The sequence below is a fragment of the Delphinus delphis genome, chromosome 3, assembly GCF_949987515.2.
Source record: "Delphinus delphis chromosome 3, mDelDel1.2, whole genome shotgun sequence".
NCBI lineage: Eukaryota > Metazoa > Chordata > Mammalia > Artiodactyla > Delphinidae > Delphinus > Delphinus delphis.
Genome location: NC_082685.1, coordinates 12,077,809 through 12,092,778, shown reverse-complemented (window position 1 = coordinate 12,092,778; position 14,970 = coordinate 12,077,809). Strand labels below are relative to the sequence as shown.

Sequence of the window (14,970 nt, the reverse complement as noted above, 5' to 3'; positions counted from 1 at the left end):
GTTCTTCCCTGGTCTTGGTCTGAAAACCATTACTTGGACTATCTCATACCAACCTCCTTCACTCCATAAGATTTTACTTACTGATTCTTGCTTTGGTGTTGGCTACTGACTTATACTGAGGATAATAAGAAACTTAATAAGAAACTTCTTTAGGAAAATCATTGTAGTGTCTACTTTAAGAGAAGGGAAATTCTGGTCTTTGTCAATCCATTTGATCTGGAATAAAGGTCCACAGCAATCTACTCGCTGTCTTCCTTGGCTGGCCCATGCTTCCCCAAATCTTCACACACCTGTTTCCTTTTCACAAGTTGGGCTTCAAATCAAAACTGTCAGCTCTTCCGAGAGCCCCACCCTGACCACCATCCTCTTATTCATTCGTTTCCATAGCACTTATCATATTTTGAGGGGTGGCAGAACATAGAGGCTAAGAGGGCCCTGGGTTAATATTGCCGTCATTCACTACGAGTGCAACCTCATGCAAGTTATTTAACTTCTCTGTGCCTCTATGCCCCATAATATATTTCCTGAAGAGTTCTGGTGGGGATTAAATGGTACACATAAGAGAGCCCAGAACAGTGTCTGGTATAAGCACTCAATAATTGTTTTTGTTTGTTTGTTTGTTTGTTTTGCGGTACGCGGGCCTCTCACTGTTGTGGCCTCTCCCGTTGCGGAGCACAGGCTCCAGACGCGCAGGCTCCGCGGCATGTGGGATCTTCCCGGACCGGGGCACGAAACCGTGTCCCCTGCATCAGCAGGCGGACTCTCAACCACTGCGCCACCAGGGAAGCCCAAGCACTCAATAATTGTTATCCATCACAAGATCCATGAGAGCCGCCTGGGTCCATGTTCACCACGTGAAGGTACAAAGGGATCCATTATCAGCAGAACAGGTAGAAAAGCTGACTAGAGAGGGTTGATCAGGCTATGGATTTAGATGACGCTGAATGAATCCCCAGAGCTCTGACTTAGGGCACTGAGGACGTCATGTAGGAAGGGGCCCTGTGCAAGGCTCAGCCCTCTGAATCGCCCCAGGAGCACCATGTGCTGGAAATCAGATCTGTAGAGTCCAGGAGAGAACTTTCCTGGATCTAGAGACTAAGGATTGGACCAGGAAATGGCCCCAAACAAGGACTCCCTACAACAGGGAACTGGGAGGGCAGAGCATCCTTTATACTGGTTCAGCTCCATGGGGAGATTCTCTTGAAATGAGAGCAAAGAATTAAAACCTGTCTTGGGTTGACTTGAGGAACAAGGAACCCTCTTGTTGAATACAAGATTTGGACGCAGGCAGATTCCAATGTTTGAATCCTGACTTTATTATTTACTCTCTGTCTCTAAGCAGCCTCAGATTCTTCATTTGTAAATAATTGCTGGGGTGATTATAGAAAATCAATGTTAAGTATCAAATGTACACATTTTGAAAAAGCAGTGGATACCATATTCATGAACACAATATTTGTGCCCCCATCTTGTGCCAAAAAGAGGTATATCTATTGGCAGGATCCTGCACCCCACAAAGCTCTGCCCAGCTGCATTCTTCTCCAGGAGAGGTCTGAGTGTGAGATAAGAACTGATTGCTGGGCTTCCCTGGTGGCGCAGTAGTTGAGAGTCCGCCTGCCGATGCAGGGGACATGGGTTCGTGCCCTGGTCCGGGAAGATCCCACATGCCGTGGAGCAGCTGGGCCCGTGAGCCACGGCCGCTGAGCCTGCACATCCGGAGCCTGTGCTCTGCGATGGGAGAGGCCACAACAGTGAGAGGCCCGCGTACCGCAAAAAAAAAAACAAACAAAAAAAAAAACTGATTGCTACTGGGAAAAAAAAAAATCACTTTATTCAGTGCAATGTCTTAGCTTCCAACCATTCTATGGGACCTCTGGCCCTGGTGACCTGGGGCACTGGAGTAAGATGAAGCCAAGATAGGACCATCCTAATAAGCCTGAACAGTGTCTGACTGTCCTCCATCTTTCAATTAGTTGCAGGTATAGAAATTATTATTCTACCACAGGGATTTTCAACCTCGGTACTGTTAAAATTTGGGGCCACATAATTCTTGGAGGGGGGGACGGGTACTGCCCTACGCATTGTAGGATGTTTAGCAGCATCTGTGGCCTTATCCACCACATGCCAGCAGCTTCCGCCACTCTTACATCCCATTCAGAAAAGTAAAAAGGTCTTCCCTGGTGGTGCAGTGGTTAAGAATCCGCCTGCCAATGCAGGGGACAAGGGTACGAACCCTGGCCCGGGAAGATCCCACATGCCGCGGAGCAACTAAGCTGGTGTGCCACAACTACTGAGCCTGCGCTCTAGAGCCTGCATGCCACAACTACTGAAGCCCGCATGCCTAGAGCCTGTGCTCTGCAACAAGAGAAGCCACTGCAGTGAGAAGCCTGTGCACCACAACGAAGAGTAGCCCCTGCTCACCACAACTAGATTTCTCTCGTTGTGTGCAGCAACAAAGACCCAACGCAGCCAAAAATAAATAAATTAAGAAAAAAAAAAGCAAAATAATAGGGAATTCCCTGGCGGTCCAGTGGTTAGGACTAGACCCTGGTCAAGGAACTAAGATCCTGAAAACTGTGCAGCACAGCCAAGAAAAAAAAAAAAAAAACAACTCCAAATATTGCCAAATATCCCTTAGGGACAAAATCACTCTTGAATGAGAACCACTGATTTACCACGGCTCAGAACAATCAATGAAAGGAAAATGAAGGGAAAAAAAAAGGGTTAGACCCTAGTTTTCCTAAGGCCCAAAAGAGAACGGACCTAAAATACTGGTCTCTAGACAGAAGAGTCCTTGCATGGAGAAGGAGGCCATAGGTCTGGAACAGACCATCAACGGACATTTATTGAATAAACAGATGAACAAATCTTAGTGACCGAAGCGCCAGAGAACAAGAATCTTATCTGTTCATTGGTTGCCTGGGTAATGATGGGGAAGGATTACAAAGGGACATGAGGAAACTTTTGGGGGATCACCACCTTGACTGTGACAATGGTTTCACAAGTGTACATATAGGTCAAAACTTATCAAATTGTATATTTTAAGAATGTGCAGCTTCTTATATGTCAATTGTATCTATATAAAGCTATTCTCCCTCATTTGAAATTCTTGCAATATAAACACTGGCCTTGTGGCAACTGTAAAAATAGGTACCATTTCTTCCCTTTCCTGTACCCATGTCCCTTCTGTGTAATTCTGAGGACCCTTCCACACTGGGCTGACTCATGTGACTGCACTGGGCAATGGGGTGCAGGCAAACATGACACATGCAGGGGCTTGAAAAGCACCCTGCAGAGTGGAGCTTGCGCTCTTCTGGAACCCTCTGGCATCATGTGTACAGGCCCCATCTAGACTACCGGGGGATGAGACCGGAGTGAAGGGCAAGTAACCAAACCAGCAGCCAACTGCAAGCACATGGTAAGCCCAGCTAAGAACAGCCCAAATTGTCAAGCAACAGAATTGTAAACAAAGTAAATGGTGGTTGTTTTAAACCACGGTGTTTGAGGTAGTTTATTATGCAGCAAATATGAACAGGCCCCCTTCATTCCATTCTACTAAGGAGCACGCACAGGCTACCGTTCTTCCTACGCAGCAAATCGCATCAAATGCCAATGGATTTCCATCAACTTCAACTAACATTTAAATTGAGATTGATAAAGTCCTGATGTACATGTGTGTTATATAATGTCCCATGTTATCTCTTCAGCTTTACCTCCTACTTCAAAGATTGTCCTTTTACATGTCAGAGAATGTTATATGTGTTTTTCTGTGCCTTTGCACTCAGGATTGACATGCTGATTCAAATCTGATCCTGAACACTATAAATAAGCCTTCTACACGTAGCTTGCATCATCTCTTCAATATGGCTTTCCCTGAACTTCCAAAGTTCAGCATCCCTCCTTGGGGCCTCGTTAATGGATTACCAGGCCACACTAACTATCTCATTTGTTGTTTATATCTGTCTCTCCTCCTAGACCTTTACTCCTTTAAGGACAGTACCATGTCTTTCTTCCCAAAGCCTAATCCAGTGTAAGGCACTTAACTGATATTCACTGGTTCCCTAGAGAGGAAACACTCCTGAGTGGAGTGGAGTTACCCAAACATTACATAAGACAGAGCTGCTTCCTGCTGGAGAGGCCCCAACAACTGAAAGCCACAGTGAGACAAGAAGACCGGGTAGGAGTATAATTACAAGTTCTCTCCAGAGAGACTGTGTAAGGTATCACGTCTGTCCCAAGAACTGGCAGAACAGTGCAATGAGATGCAAGAGCTCTGAGCCACTTAGGTGGCGATGGGAATTCAATTTCCTTCTGCCCTGTTACTTGACATGATGGAGGAACTGGGTTGAGGGAGTAGCTGTGCTGGGTTCCCAGGGCTCCTAATTAAAGAAAGAGTCATATTTTACTCAATGCTGAGAGAAAGTGCTCTTCTCCCCTTGGGCTTGGCCTCTAGGGTACATTTTTTTTTTTCAAATGTAGGCAAGAGCCAGTCAATAATTGCTATTTCTTCACTAATGAGCTGAGGAAAACTTTTGATCTGCAGAACACTCACCACCTTCACTCACAGATGTGCAACTGCCCCCCACCAAGCACCCAAAGACCTGCATGGAGCACTGCAAGTGGACAGGGTGCAGGGACTTCAGGAAGACAAACGGAAGATGGAAGCCCTGTGACCTGCCCCCCTGACATAATGCACTATAAGCCCAACTGATCTATCAGGTGGTACCAGCATGAAAGGTACTGCAGTTGACAGATGAAGTGAGGCTGAACAGACAGCACTCAATAAATGGTCCCAGTTTCCAGCTGATAAGTTGACTTATTTCACCTGTGTCTTCTCAGGTGCATGACTAACTTACAGTGGTGTGTAGAAGACGGCAGTTGATCTATGTTACAGTATTCAAATCTGCCTTCTTCTTGGGTAAGGTAGAGAAACTTTTTTAGATATCACAAATATTAAGTCAGAAGGATTGTCAAAGGCCTGAGGCTGGAACTTGTCTTTAGGAAGCAGATTTATTTATCTACTTAGATTCTCAAGGCGTAACTGAGTACTTTAAAAAAAAATCAGCTTTTATTCTGAATTCATAAAAGTAGCAGTGGGCTAAAGACAAATATAAAGGAACGCACGTAGCTTAAACTGAAGGGAAAGGATTTTCCTGGGCTCGTGTAGAACAAAGGACTACAGTTTAAAGAATTGCTAGTCTTAAGCTCCTATTTAAAGAGTCTCTAGGGAGTTCCCTGGTGGCCTAGTGGTTAGGATTCCAGGCTTTCACTCCTGCAGCCCGGGGTTCAATCCCCGGTCAGGGAACTGAGATCCCACAAGCCGCACAGCATGGCCAAAAGATAAAAATTAAAGTTAAACAAACCCAAATAAATTTGAAAGGCTGCAAAAATAAGTAAATAAATAAAATTTAAAAAACAGTCTCTAGAAGAACCCAAGAACAGGGAAGATAAAAATAAGGACACTGGAGGATACTTTAGCCTCTGACACAATAGCTACACAATCAGCAAACACAGGCTAACTTCTAGCTAGAAAAACATTAAGCACATTAAAGGACTATCTACTGCGGTTCACTTTACCCAACACATCATGTCAAGATTTCAACAAAAAAACTGCAAGCCGTATTAAAAGGCAAGGAAAAAAGAAAAGAAACAGTCTAAAACAAGAAAGCAAGCATCAGAACCAGACTCAGTTATGGCAGAGATTTTGGAATTACCAGACTGGGAATTTTAATTAACTGTGGTTAATATGGTATGGGTTCTAATGGATAAAGGGAATATGTAAGAACAAATGGGTAATGTAAGCAGAGAAATGGAAATTTTAAGAAAGAATCAAGGACTTCCCTGGTGGCTCAGTGGTTAAGAATCTGCCTGCCAATGCAGGGGACACGGGTGCAAGCCCTGGTCCGGGAAGATCCCACATGCCGTGGAATAGCTAAGCCCATGCTCCACAACTACTGAGCCTGCACTCTAGAGCCTGTGCAACTACTGAGCCTGCGTGCCACAACTACTGAAGCCCGCGCACCTAGAGCCCGTGCTCCGCAGCAAGAGAAGCCACCGCAATGAGAAGCCCGTGCACTGCAACGAAGAGTAGCCCCCGCTCGCCGCAACTAGAGAAAGCCCGCGCACAGCAACGAAGACCCAACGCAGCCAAAAATTAAAAAATTTAAATTTAAATTAAAAAAAAGAAAGAATCAAAGGAAATGCTAAAAATAAAAAACACTATATCAGAAATGAAGAATGCTATCAAAGGATGGGCTCAATAGACTGGATGTGGCTGAAGAAAGAATGATCAGTGAGCTTGAAGATACAGCAGTGAAACTTTCAAAACTGAAATGCAAAGAAAAATATGAAAAGAAAAACAATATCCAAGAACTGCAGGACAATTTACAAAAGGTGTAAATGCATATAATGGGAATACCAGAAGGAGAAGAATGAGAGAAAAGAACAGAATGTTTGAAGTAATAACGGATGAGAATTTTCCAAAATTAATGACAGATAGCAAACCACCACAGATACAGGAAACTAAGAGGTCATCAATACAAACGGGATCAATAGAAAAAAGGAAAAAAAAAAGCCTAGATCTAGGCATATTATATTCAAATTGCAGAATAACCAACATAAAATAAACCTAGACTTTACTAACAAAAACAAAAAGGGTTCTTGTACCTGGATACTTTTTTTTTTTTTTGTGGTACGCGGGCCTCTCACTGCTGTGGCCTCTCCCGTTGCGGAGCACAGGCTCTGGACACACCGGCTCAGCGGCCATGGCTCACAGGCCCAGTCGCTCTGCGGCACGTGGGATCCTCCCGGACCAGGGCACGAACCCGTGTCCCCTGCATCGGCAGGCGGACTCTCAACCACTGCGCCACCAGAGAAGCCCTGTACCTGGATATTTAAAAACCTTATTAACTCCTAAGTGAAAGTAAAAATACAAACTGAAATTACAGAACTGTAAAGAAATGATGATAATCAAAACTACATATTAGAATCTATGGGATGCATTCAAATCAGTGAGCAGAGGAAAATTCACTGCACAAAACACTTGTGAATGAAATGAAAGATTAAGAATAAATTAATTGCTATTAAGAAAAAAAAAACCTAGAAAAAGAAAAATAAACCAAAAGAAAGCATAAGGAAGTAGTGGAGATAAAAGCAGAAATTAATGAGGAAGAGACTTCCCTAGTGGTCCAGTGGATAAGATTCCACACTCCCATTGCAGGGGGCCCAGGTTCGATCCCTGGTCGGGGAACTAAGATCTCACCTGCATGCCGCAACTAAGAAGTCTGCATGTCACAACTAAAGATCCTGCATGCTGCAACTAAGACCCGGTACAGCCTAAATAAATAAGTAATAAGAAGAAATTAATTCCATTTTTTTCAAAAAAACAAATAAACCACTAGCTTATTTGATGCACGAAATGAGAAAGCAAATATAGAAAAAATAAGAGGTGATGACCACTGAATCAAAAAATATTTTTAAAATCATATAACCACTTTGCTGACCTCTATGTTAAATGAACAATTTTCTAGGAAAATACAGATTACCAGTGCTGACTCCATTCAGGTTAGAAAGCTTAAAACAGACTAATTTCCATTAAAGAAATAAAGTTCCTAAGAAAACAAACCACTAAAAAGCACTCCACCCCGATGGTTTCACAAAGAATTCTACCAAATCTTCTAAAAACCACATAGTCTTAATGCTGTACAAATTATTCCAGAGCATTGAAAAGGAGGCAAAAATTCCTAATTCCTCTCATGAAGCAGCCATAATACTAATACCCAAACCAGACAGACAGTACTAAGAAACCACACATCAATTATTCATGAATACCAATACAAAATTCTAAACAAAATACTAGCAAACAGAATCCAACAACACATTAAGAAAATAATATACCATTGCCAATAAAATTCATTCTAGGGACACAAAATCTGTTGAGTATTGAGAAATTTATTAATATCATATACTATATTGATAAATCAGAGGAAGAGAATCACAATCCTCCTCATTGATCTTCAGAAAAACTCGCACAAAATACAATACCCATTCATAGTAAAACATTCAAGAACACAGGATACCTTCTCAATATGATAAAATATACAGTTGACCCCTGAACAACATAGGTTTGAACTGCATGGGTCCACTTATACATGGATTTTTTTTTTTCTCAAAAATTATGTACTACAATACTATATAATCTGCAACTGAATCCTTGGATGTGGAACCATGGATATGGAGGGCAAACAGTAAAGTTATACATGGATTTTCTGTGTGGAGGGTCGGTGTCCCTAACCCCCACGTTGTTCAAGGGTCAACTGTACACCTTAGTTCTAAAGAACATTTATCTTAATGAATGGAAAAACAATAGGGGCATTACCTCTAGAACAAGGCAAGAATGCCCTCTATTATCATACTAGAGGTACTAGCCAATGCAATCAGACAATCAAAAACAATAAGAGGCATAAGAGTTGATAAACAAGCAAAGCTCACTCAGTTTGCAGATGATACGGTAGTATACCTGGAAAATCCCAGAAAATAAATAATAAAATGAACTCAAAAAACGAAAGAATTCAGTGAAGTATCAAATTATAAAATCAAGATACAAAATTAATAGCTCTCATATACAGAAACTGTGAAGAGAAAACATAATGGTAGAGAAAATTTAATTTACAATGTAATATTAAATACTTAGGGAAAACCTAACAAGAATGTAGAAAACTTTTACAAAGCAAATTCTTAGACATTCCTGACATACACTAAAGTAGACTTGAACTAATCGGAAGACATCCCCTGTTCTTGGATAAGATGACAACATTATAGAGATATTAATTCCCCCAAGTTAATTTATAAGTTATAAATTCAAGGCAAAGCCAATAAAAATACCAACAAGCTAATTTTATGGAGTTGGACAAGATAATAGACAAGTACATACACCTCCCTCCCCGCACACACACATGCATACAAGAATACCTAGAAAAACACTTAAAAAGAAAAACCATGAGGGGGAACTAGTCCATCCAGACATTGAAACTTATTATAAAGCCTCTGATTTATAATTTAAACACTGTGGCATGGTGTGTGAACAAACAGACCAATAGAATAGAATAAAGTCCAAATTTAGACCCAAGACATATGGAATTCAGTATATGACAAAGGTGAAAAATCCCTAGGGTAAAGATGTACTTTTAAAATAAATGATGCTGAGTTAATATGGAAAAAAAAAACCCTTAATCCTCCCTCACACAATAACACAAAAAATCAATTCCAAGGGGTAGATCTAAATGTGTATACTAAAACAATAAAACCTATAGAAAAAAATGTGAAACATCTTCTTGCCTTCAGGGTAGGTAAATGTTTCTTACACAGGAACAGAAGAATGATGCCCATAAAGATTAGATGACATTCGGTATGTCTGGTGTTGTGTTGTGCATTTGCTTTGTGTCTGTGTGGGAAATGGTGAGGTATTATTAATATTATGGCCCCCTACCTCCAAGATCAATTCCAAAAATAATTTTATTAATCCTAAGACTGTAACTGTGGAAATAAAATGGCTTTTCAGTCCTGTGTTGCCAAAAAAAAAAAAATTAGGTGACATTAAAATCAAGAACTCATTTAATCAGAAGACACCAATTAAAACACTGAAGAGATAAGCCAGAGTGGGAAAAATTACTTGCAAAACGTATCCAGCCATAGGGCCCACATCTGGAATATATAAATCAGTAGGAAAAAGGCAGGCAACTTTAGTATCATCTGATCCAACTCCATAAAATAGCCTGTTGAAAAACAAATTTGTACAACCACTTTGGAAAATTGGCATCATCTATGAAATATGCATCCCATGTGATCCAGTGATTTCAGTCCAGGGTATACACCCAAGAGAAATATATGCACTTATGCACTATCAGAAATACTAAAATATGCTCACAGCAGCATTATTTACAATAGCCCCAAGCTGAAAAGACAAATGTCCATCAACACAAACTGCTTAAATAAATGGAATATTCAAACAATGGAACCCAATAAAATGTATTACTATCTAGAGGTCCTCACAAAAATACTGGGCAAATTAAGACAGACACTAAAGAACGTATACTGTTTGGCTCCATTTGCATAGGGTTCAAAAACAAAAATCCAAGCCATGTTGTCAGAGTTAGAATATAAGTCACTTGTGAGGGGTAAGGAAAGGTTTGTTATGTGGACAAAGCGAGAAGGGGTTATCAGAAATGAGAGTAAAACATTTTTCTTGCCTGTTTACACGGATGTGTTCATGTGATAATTTAGCTGTATGAGTTAAGCACTTTTCTGCATTTCAGTAAAACCTGTTTTAAATGTTACCACACAGGTATCATTACACAAACACTGCAGAAACAACTGTGGCATTAAGATAAAATGAACATGCAGACTTTACAACCCAGCAATTTCACACTCCTGGAATAACTCAGCAACGCTCCAGAAGGCATGTACACAATTTCTTAAAGCAGCATTGTTCCTAACTGGGAAAAGTGGAAATAGTCCAGCAACTAACTGTACATCAGCACTAGTTAAACGAATTGTGGGATGAAAATACAAAAGAAACTACAGCCACATTCAACGTGACTCTAAAAACACCCCTACTACTAATAATCTGGACCCTGTTACATTTAACTTGAACTTTGCAATGACCTTCTAACAGGTTTCTGTTTGCATCTTGTCCCTCTATTTAGCCTATCAACCCATAAGCCACTATGTTCCTCTAAAAACAGAAATTGAATGGCTGTCACTTCTCTGTCCAAAATCCTCCACCGACTTTCCACACTGAGAAAGAAAGGCAAAGTCCTTCCAGTTAACCCACAAGATGCTGCAGTGAACAGGACCTCAATCCAGCTCTGACCTCAACAACTTCTGCAACTCCCAAGCTTGCCTGACTCCAGTCACACTGGCCCCTCTGTCCCAAGCAAAATTCTTTTTCATGACCTTTGAACTGCCGAGGGTGCTCTTCCCCACATTACAACATGGTGCACACTGGCAGTGAATTTACATCTCTACTCAAATGTCCCCTTAAAAGAAAGGCTTTCACTATCCATCCAATAGTTCCACTGAACCCCCGCATCCCTCTCATCATCACCATGCTTAAATTTCCCAGCACTGAACTGACCACCACCTGATATACAATATATTTACTCATTTGTTTATCACGTGCCTTAATCCCAAGTAGAATGTGATCACCATGAAGGCAAAAATCCTGACTCACTGCTATAGATTCAGGGCACAAAACAGGGCCTGACATAAGAGAGTATGGACTTAAAACACAGACACTACTACTTGTTATTGAGCTGACCTCACACAAGCACCCTTAAACTTCCTTGCCTCAGACTGCCCATATGCAAAAGGGAGTTACTGGTGGTACCTACTTCTTAGAGCTTTTGTGAAAACTAATACACTTATTTCAACACAAGTCAAGAAGTAATGTTTAAGTACATCAGGGATTTGAAATACAACTTAAAAACATGGTTTAAGGATTTTTAAAACCCATATCCAACAATTAAAAGTATAAGTAGATTATACCCACACATATAGCAGCTCTCCAACCTCACTAATGACCAGATGTATGGGTTACAAATAGCATCCAGCTGGGTACAGTGGAACCCTCCTGCCACCAATAAAACAATTATTAAATAGATTAAACAATCAAATATCCAAAATAGCTTAAACCAATCATCAGTTTTCTTTTTTCTCATGTAATAGGAAGTCTGGAAACAACAAATCCAGGACTATTGCAGACACTCAAAGAAGCCACGGGGGAAGCCAGGATCATTGTGATTTTTCTGCGGTTATCTCCCCCTTCAGCCTGTGGCTTGCATCCTCACGGTCATAAGATGCACCTTTAACACAAGATACTGAATCTCTTTTCAAGGTAAGAAGTAATGAGAAGAGCAAGGAAAAAAAAATGTAGAGAAGAATCTAGGCAAGAATGACTCTTTTTCAAAAGCTTTTTTACAGCCCATACAGTGATATGTGCTTATTTGTCAATGGCCAGGCTGTGGACATGGACTGTACTAGCTGCAGGAAAACCTGTAAGAGATTTTTAAAAATAGCACACCTTACTAATCAGACAAAACTTGGACTTTCTTGATATAAAAGAATATGAGATACTGAAGGAGCAACTATATGTTACTCTTGGCTGGATGGGAGGCCAAAAACATTCCAAAGGATCAATCTGATGAAGACATCCTGCTCTGATCACAACTGTATTTGAATTAGATACTTGTAACAAACAGGTACTAAAAATACCCACATGTTACACAGCATATAACACTATTCTAAAAAATTCCATCGGTCAAGTAAGTTGTCCAAAAGGAAATGAAGACATATCGAGAATGAAATTCTAGTAAAAATACTATATACAAACCTTCTGTGATGGGGCATAAGGGTTATTTGGAAGAGCATAATCTTAAAATTAAAGATTTAAAAATTCATGAGCTGGGGTCCACTTTCATGATGAAAGACTGATAAGTGCAATTCCACATTTACTAAGAAATCCCACTGGGGAGTGAATTCTCATATGCACAAGTGACAGGGCTGTGGATGAAATTATCTCCACACAGGGATTGTCTGCAGTGTGGGTTCTCATGTGTTTCCTGAAAGAATTACACAGATTATAATTTTGAAGTTTTAAATAGAAATTTCTCCTAGTGTGAGTACCCACGTGTTTCATAAAAAATGGAGGGATTGTTGGCTAAGGTTTCTCAACCTCAACAATACTGACATTTTGGGGCACATAATTTCTCTCTCTTGGGGGAAGCCTCCTGTCCACTGCAGGATATTTAACAGCATCCCCGATGTTTCCCAAAACATGCCAGTGGCACCTTCCCAGCTTTGACAACCAAAAATGTCTCCAGACATTGCCAAGTGTCTCCCAGGGAGCAAAGTTAGCCCCAGTTGAGAACCACTGCTGTAGACCAAGGACTGGCAATTTTTTTCTGTAAAGGGCCAGACAGTATTTTAAACTTTGTCGAGCACACATGATCTCTGGCACATATTTTTCTTCTTAAAAATGCAACAAATATTCTCAGCTTGCCAGCTGTACAAAAACAGACAGCTGGCCATAGTTTGCCCACCCATTACTAACTTTCCCATGTTCCTTATTTCATAGGTTTTTCTCTTCAGTGATTTCTCTCATGAGGAATACAGTGAGACCAGGAAAGGTCTGTCCAGTCTTGGAATTTACAGAGATCCTCCCTGGTGGGCTTACTCTTGTGCCAAGGAGGTACAAGGTGATGCTAAAGTCATTTTGACATTAAATATCAGACTAGGGTTTCTCCCCCTAAGTTCTCGTTTGTTGAGAGCTAAACGTACACTGACGGCTTCTTCACACCACAAACACATGTTTTCTCAACTGTCTTGAGTTCTCACACTATCTCCAAAGTGATGTGGAAAAACCCAAGTCTTTCCACAGTTATTACACAAATTGGATTTCTCCCAAGTTAACACATATTCTTTTGTGCCCAATGAGATGAGTTCATCAAGGCTTCCTGCCTTCCTTACACCTGCCAGGTCTGCGCTCTCATGTTTCTCTTTAAAGAGATGTGTTACTGGAGCCTTTTCCACACTGATGATGTGAAGAGCTTCTCTCCTCGGTGTGTCTTCACGTGACTCCTGAGGGATGAGTGATCACTGAAGGCTTTCCCGCAGACCAGGCACTCGTAGGGCTTCTCCCCAGTGTGTATCCTCCGGTGCACATTAAGGTTCGAGCAGATGCTAAAGGCTTTCCCACAGTGATCACACTCATAAGGCTTCTCTCCTGTGTGACTCCTCATGTGTGTCTTAAGGGTCGACTGGTTTCTGAAGGCCCTCCCACACTGTCTGCATTCAACATGCTTCTTTACGAGATGAATGCTCATGTGCCTCCTCCGCGATAAATAATCACCAAAGACCTTACCGCAGGTGGCACACTCGTAGCGCCTCTCTTGAGTGTGTATTTTTCTGTGCGCAGTTAGGTTGGAGCTTGCACTGAAGGCTTTCCCACAGAGATCGCACCCATACGGTTTCTCTCCAGTGTGGGAATTCATGTGTGTCTTAAGGATGGACTGGTTTCTGAAGGCTTTCCCACACTGTCTACATTCAACAGGTTTCTTTACAATGTGAATTCTCATGTGTTTTCTCCGTGAGAGGAGGTCCCCAAAGGATTTCCCGCACTCTTTACACTCGTATGTTTTCTCTACCATGTGGTTCTTCTTGTGCAAGTTAAAGTTGGACTTCCATCGGAAGGCTTTTCCACACTGTGTGCATTCGTAGGGTTTCTCTCCAGTGTGGTTCCTGACGTGCTCTTTGAGATGTGAGGGATGCTGGAAAGCTTTCCCACAGTCGTGACATTCGTAGGGTCTCTCTCCAGTGTGTGTTCTTCTGTGTGCAATGAGATGGCAGCTCCTGCCATATGCCTTCCCACATTCATCACACTTATAAGGTCTCTCCCCAGTGTGAACTCTCATGTGTATCTTCAGTGAGGAGAGGGTTCGGAATGCATTTCCACACTGACTGCAGTCAAACGGCTTCTCTGTGAGGTGAGTTCTTGCATGACTCCTAAGAGCTGAGGGGTCATTGAAAGCTTTCCCACAGGCATTGCACTCATAGGGTTTCTCCCCAGTGTGTATTCTCCTGTGCCGTGTAAGGGAAGCACTCGTGGTGAAGGCTTTTTGGCACTGATGACATTCATGCATTTTCCTCCCATTGTAAATGTTCACATGTTGGGTTACATGAGATCTATTCTTGAAAGTCACCCCACAGTCCCGGCGGTGATAAGGCCTCTTGCTAGTGTGCCTTCCCATTTGCTGAGTAAGATGAGCACCCATGCTGAAGACGTCAAACAGGTTAGCATATTCACTGGATTTCTCTCCAAGCCGACTGCTTTCCTGTTGATGAAGAGAGAGGGTTGACTCAGGCATTTCCCATATTCATTAAATTCCTTAGACTACCCCTACATAAACTGGCATA

At 41.6% G+C, this 14,970-nt stretch overlaps 1 protein-coding gene across 1 annotated transcript in view; it reads right to left on the bottom strand.

Annotated features, from left to right (window-relative positions):
* Positions 1-14,970, bottom strand: part of LOC132422870 (zinc finger protein 721) — an 83,130-nt gene that overhangs the window by 46,520 nt on the left and 21,640 nt on the right. Inside the window, 1 exon segment of the mRNA XM_060007960.2 lies at positions 13,573-14,888. Within this exon segment, the coding sequence (XP_059863943.2) occupies positions 13,573-14,888 (1,316 nt within the window).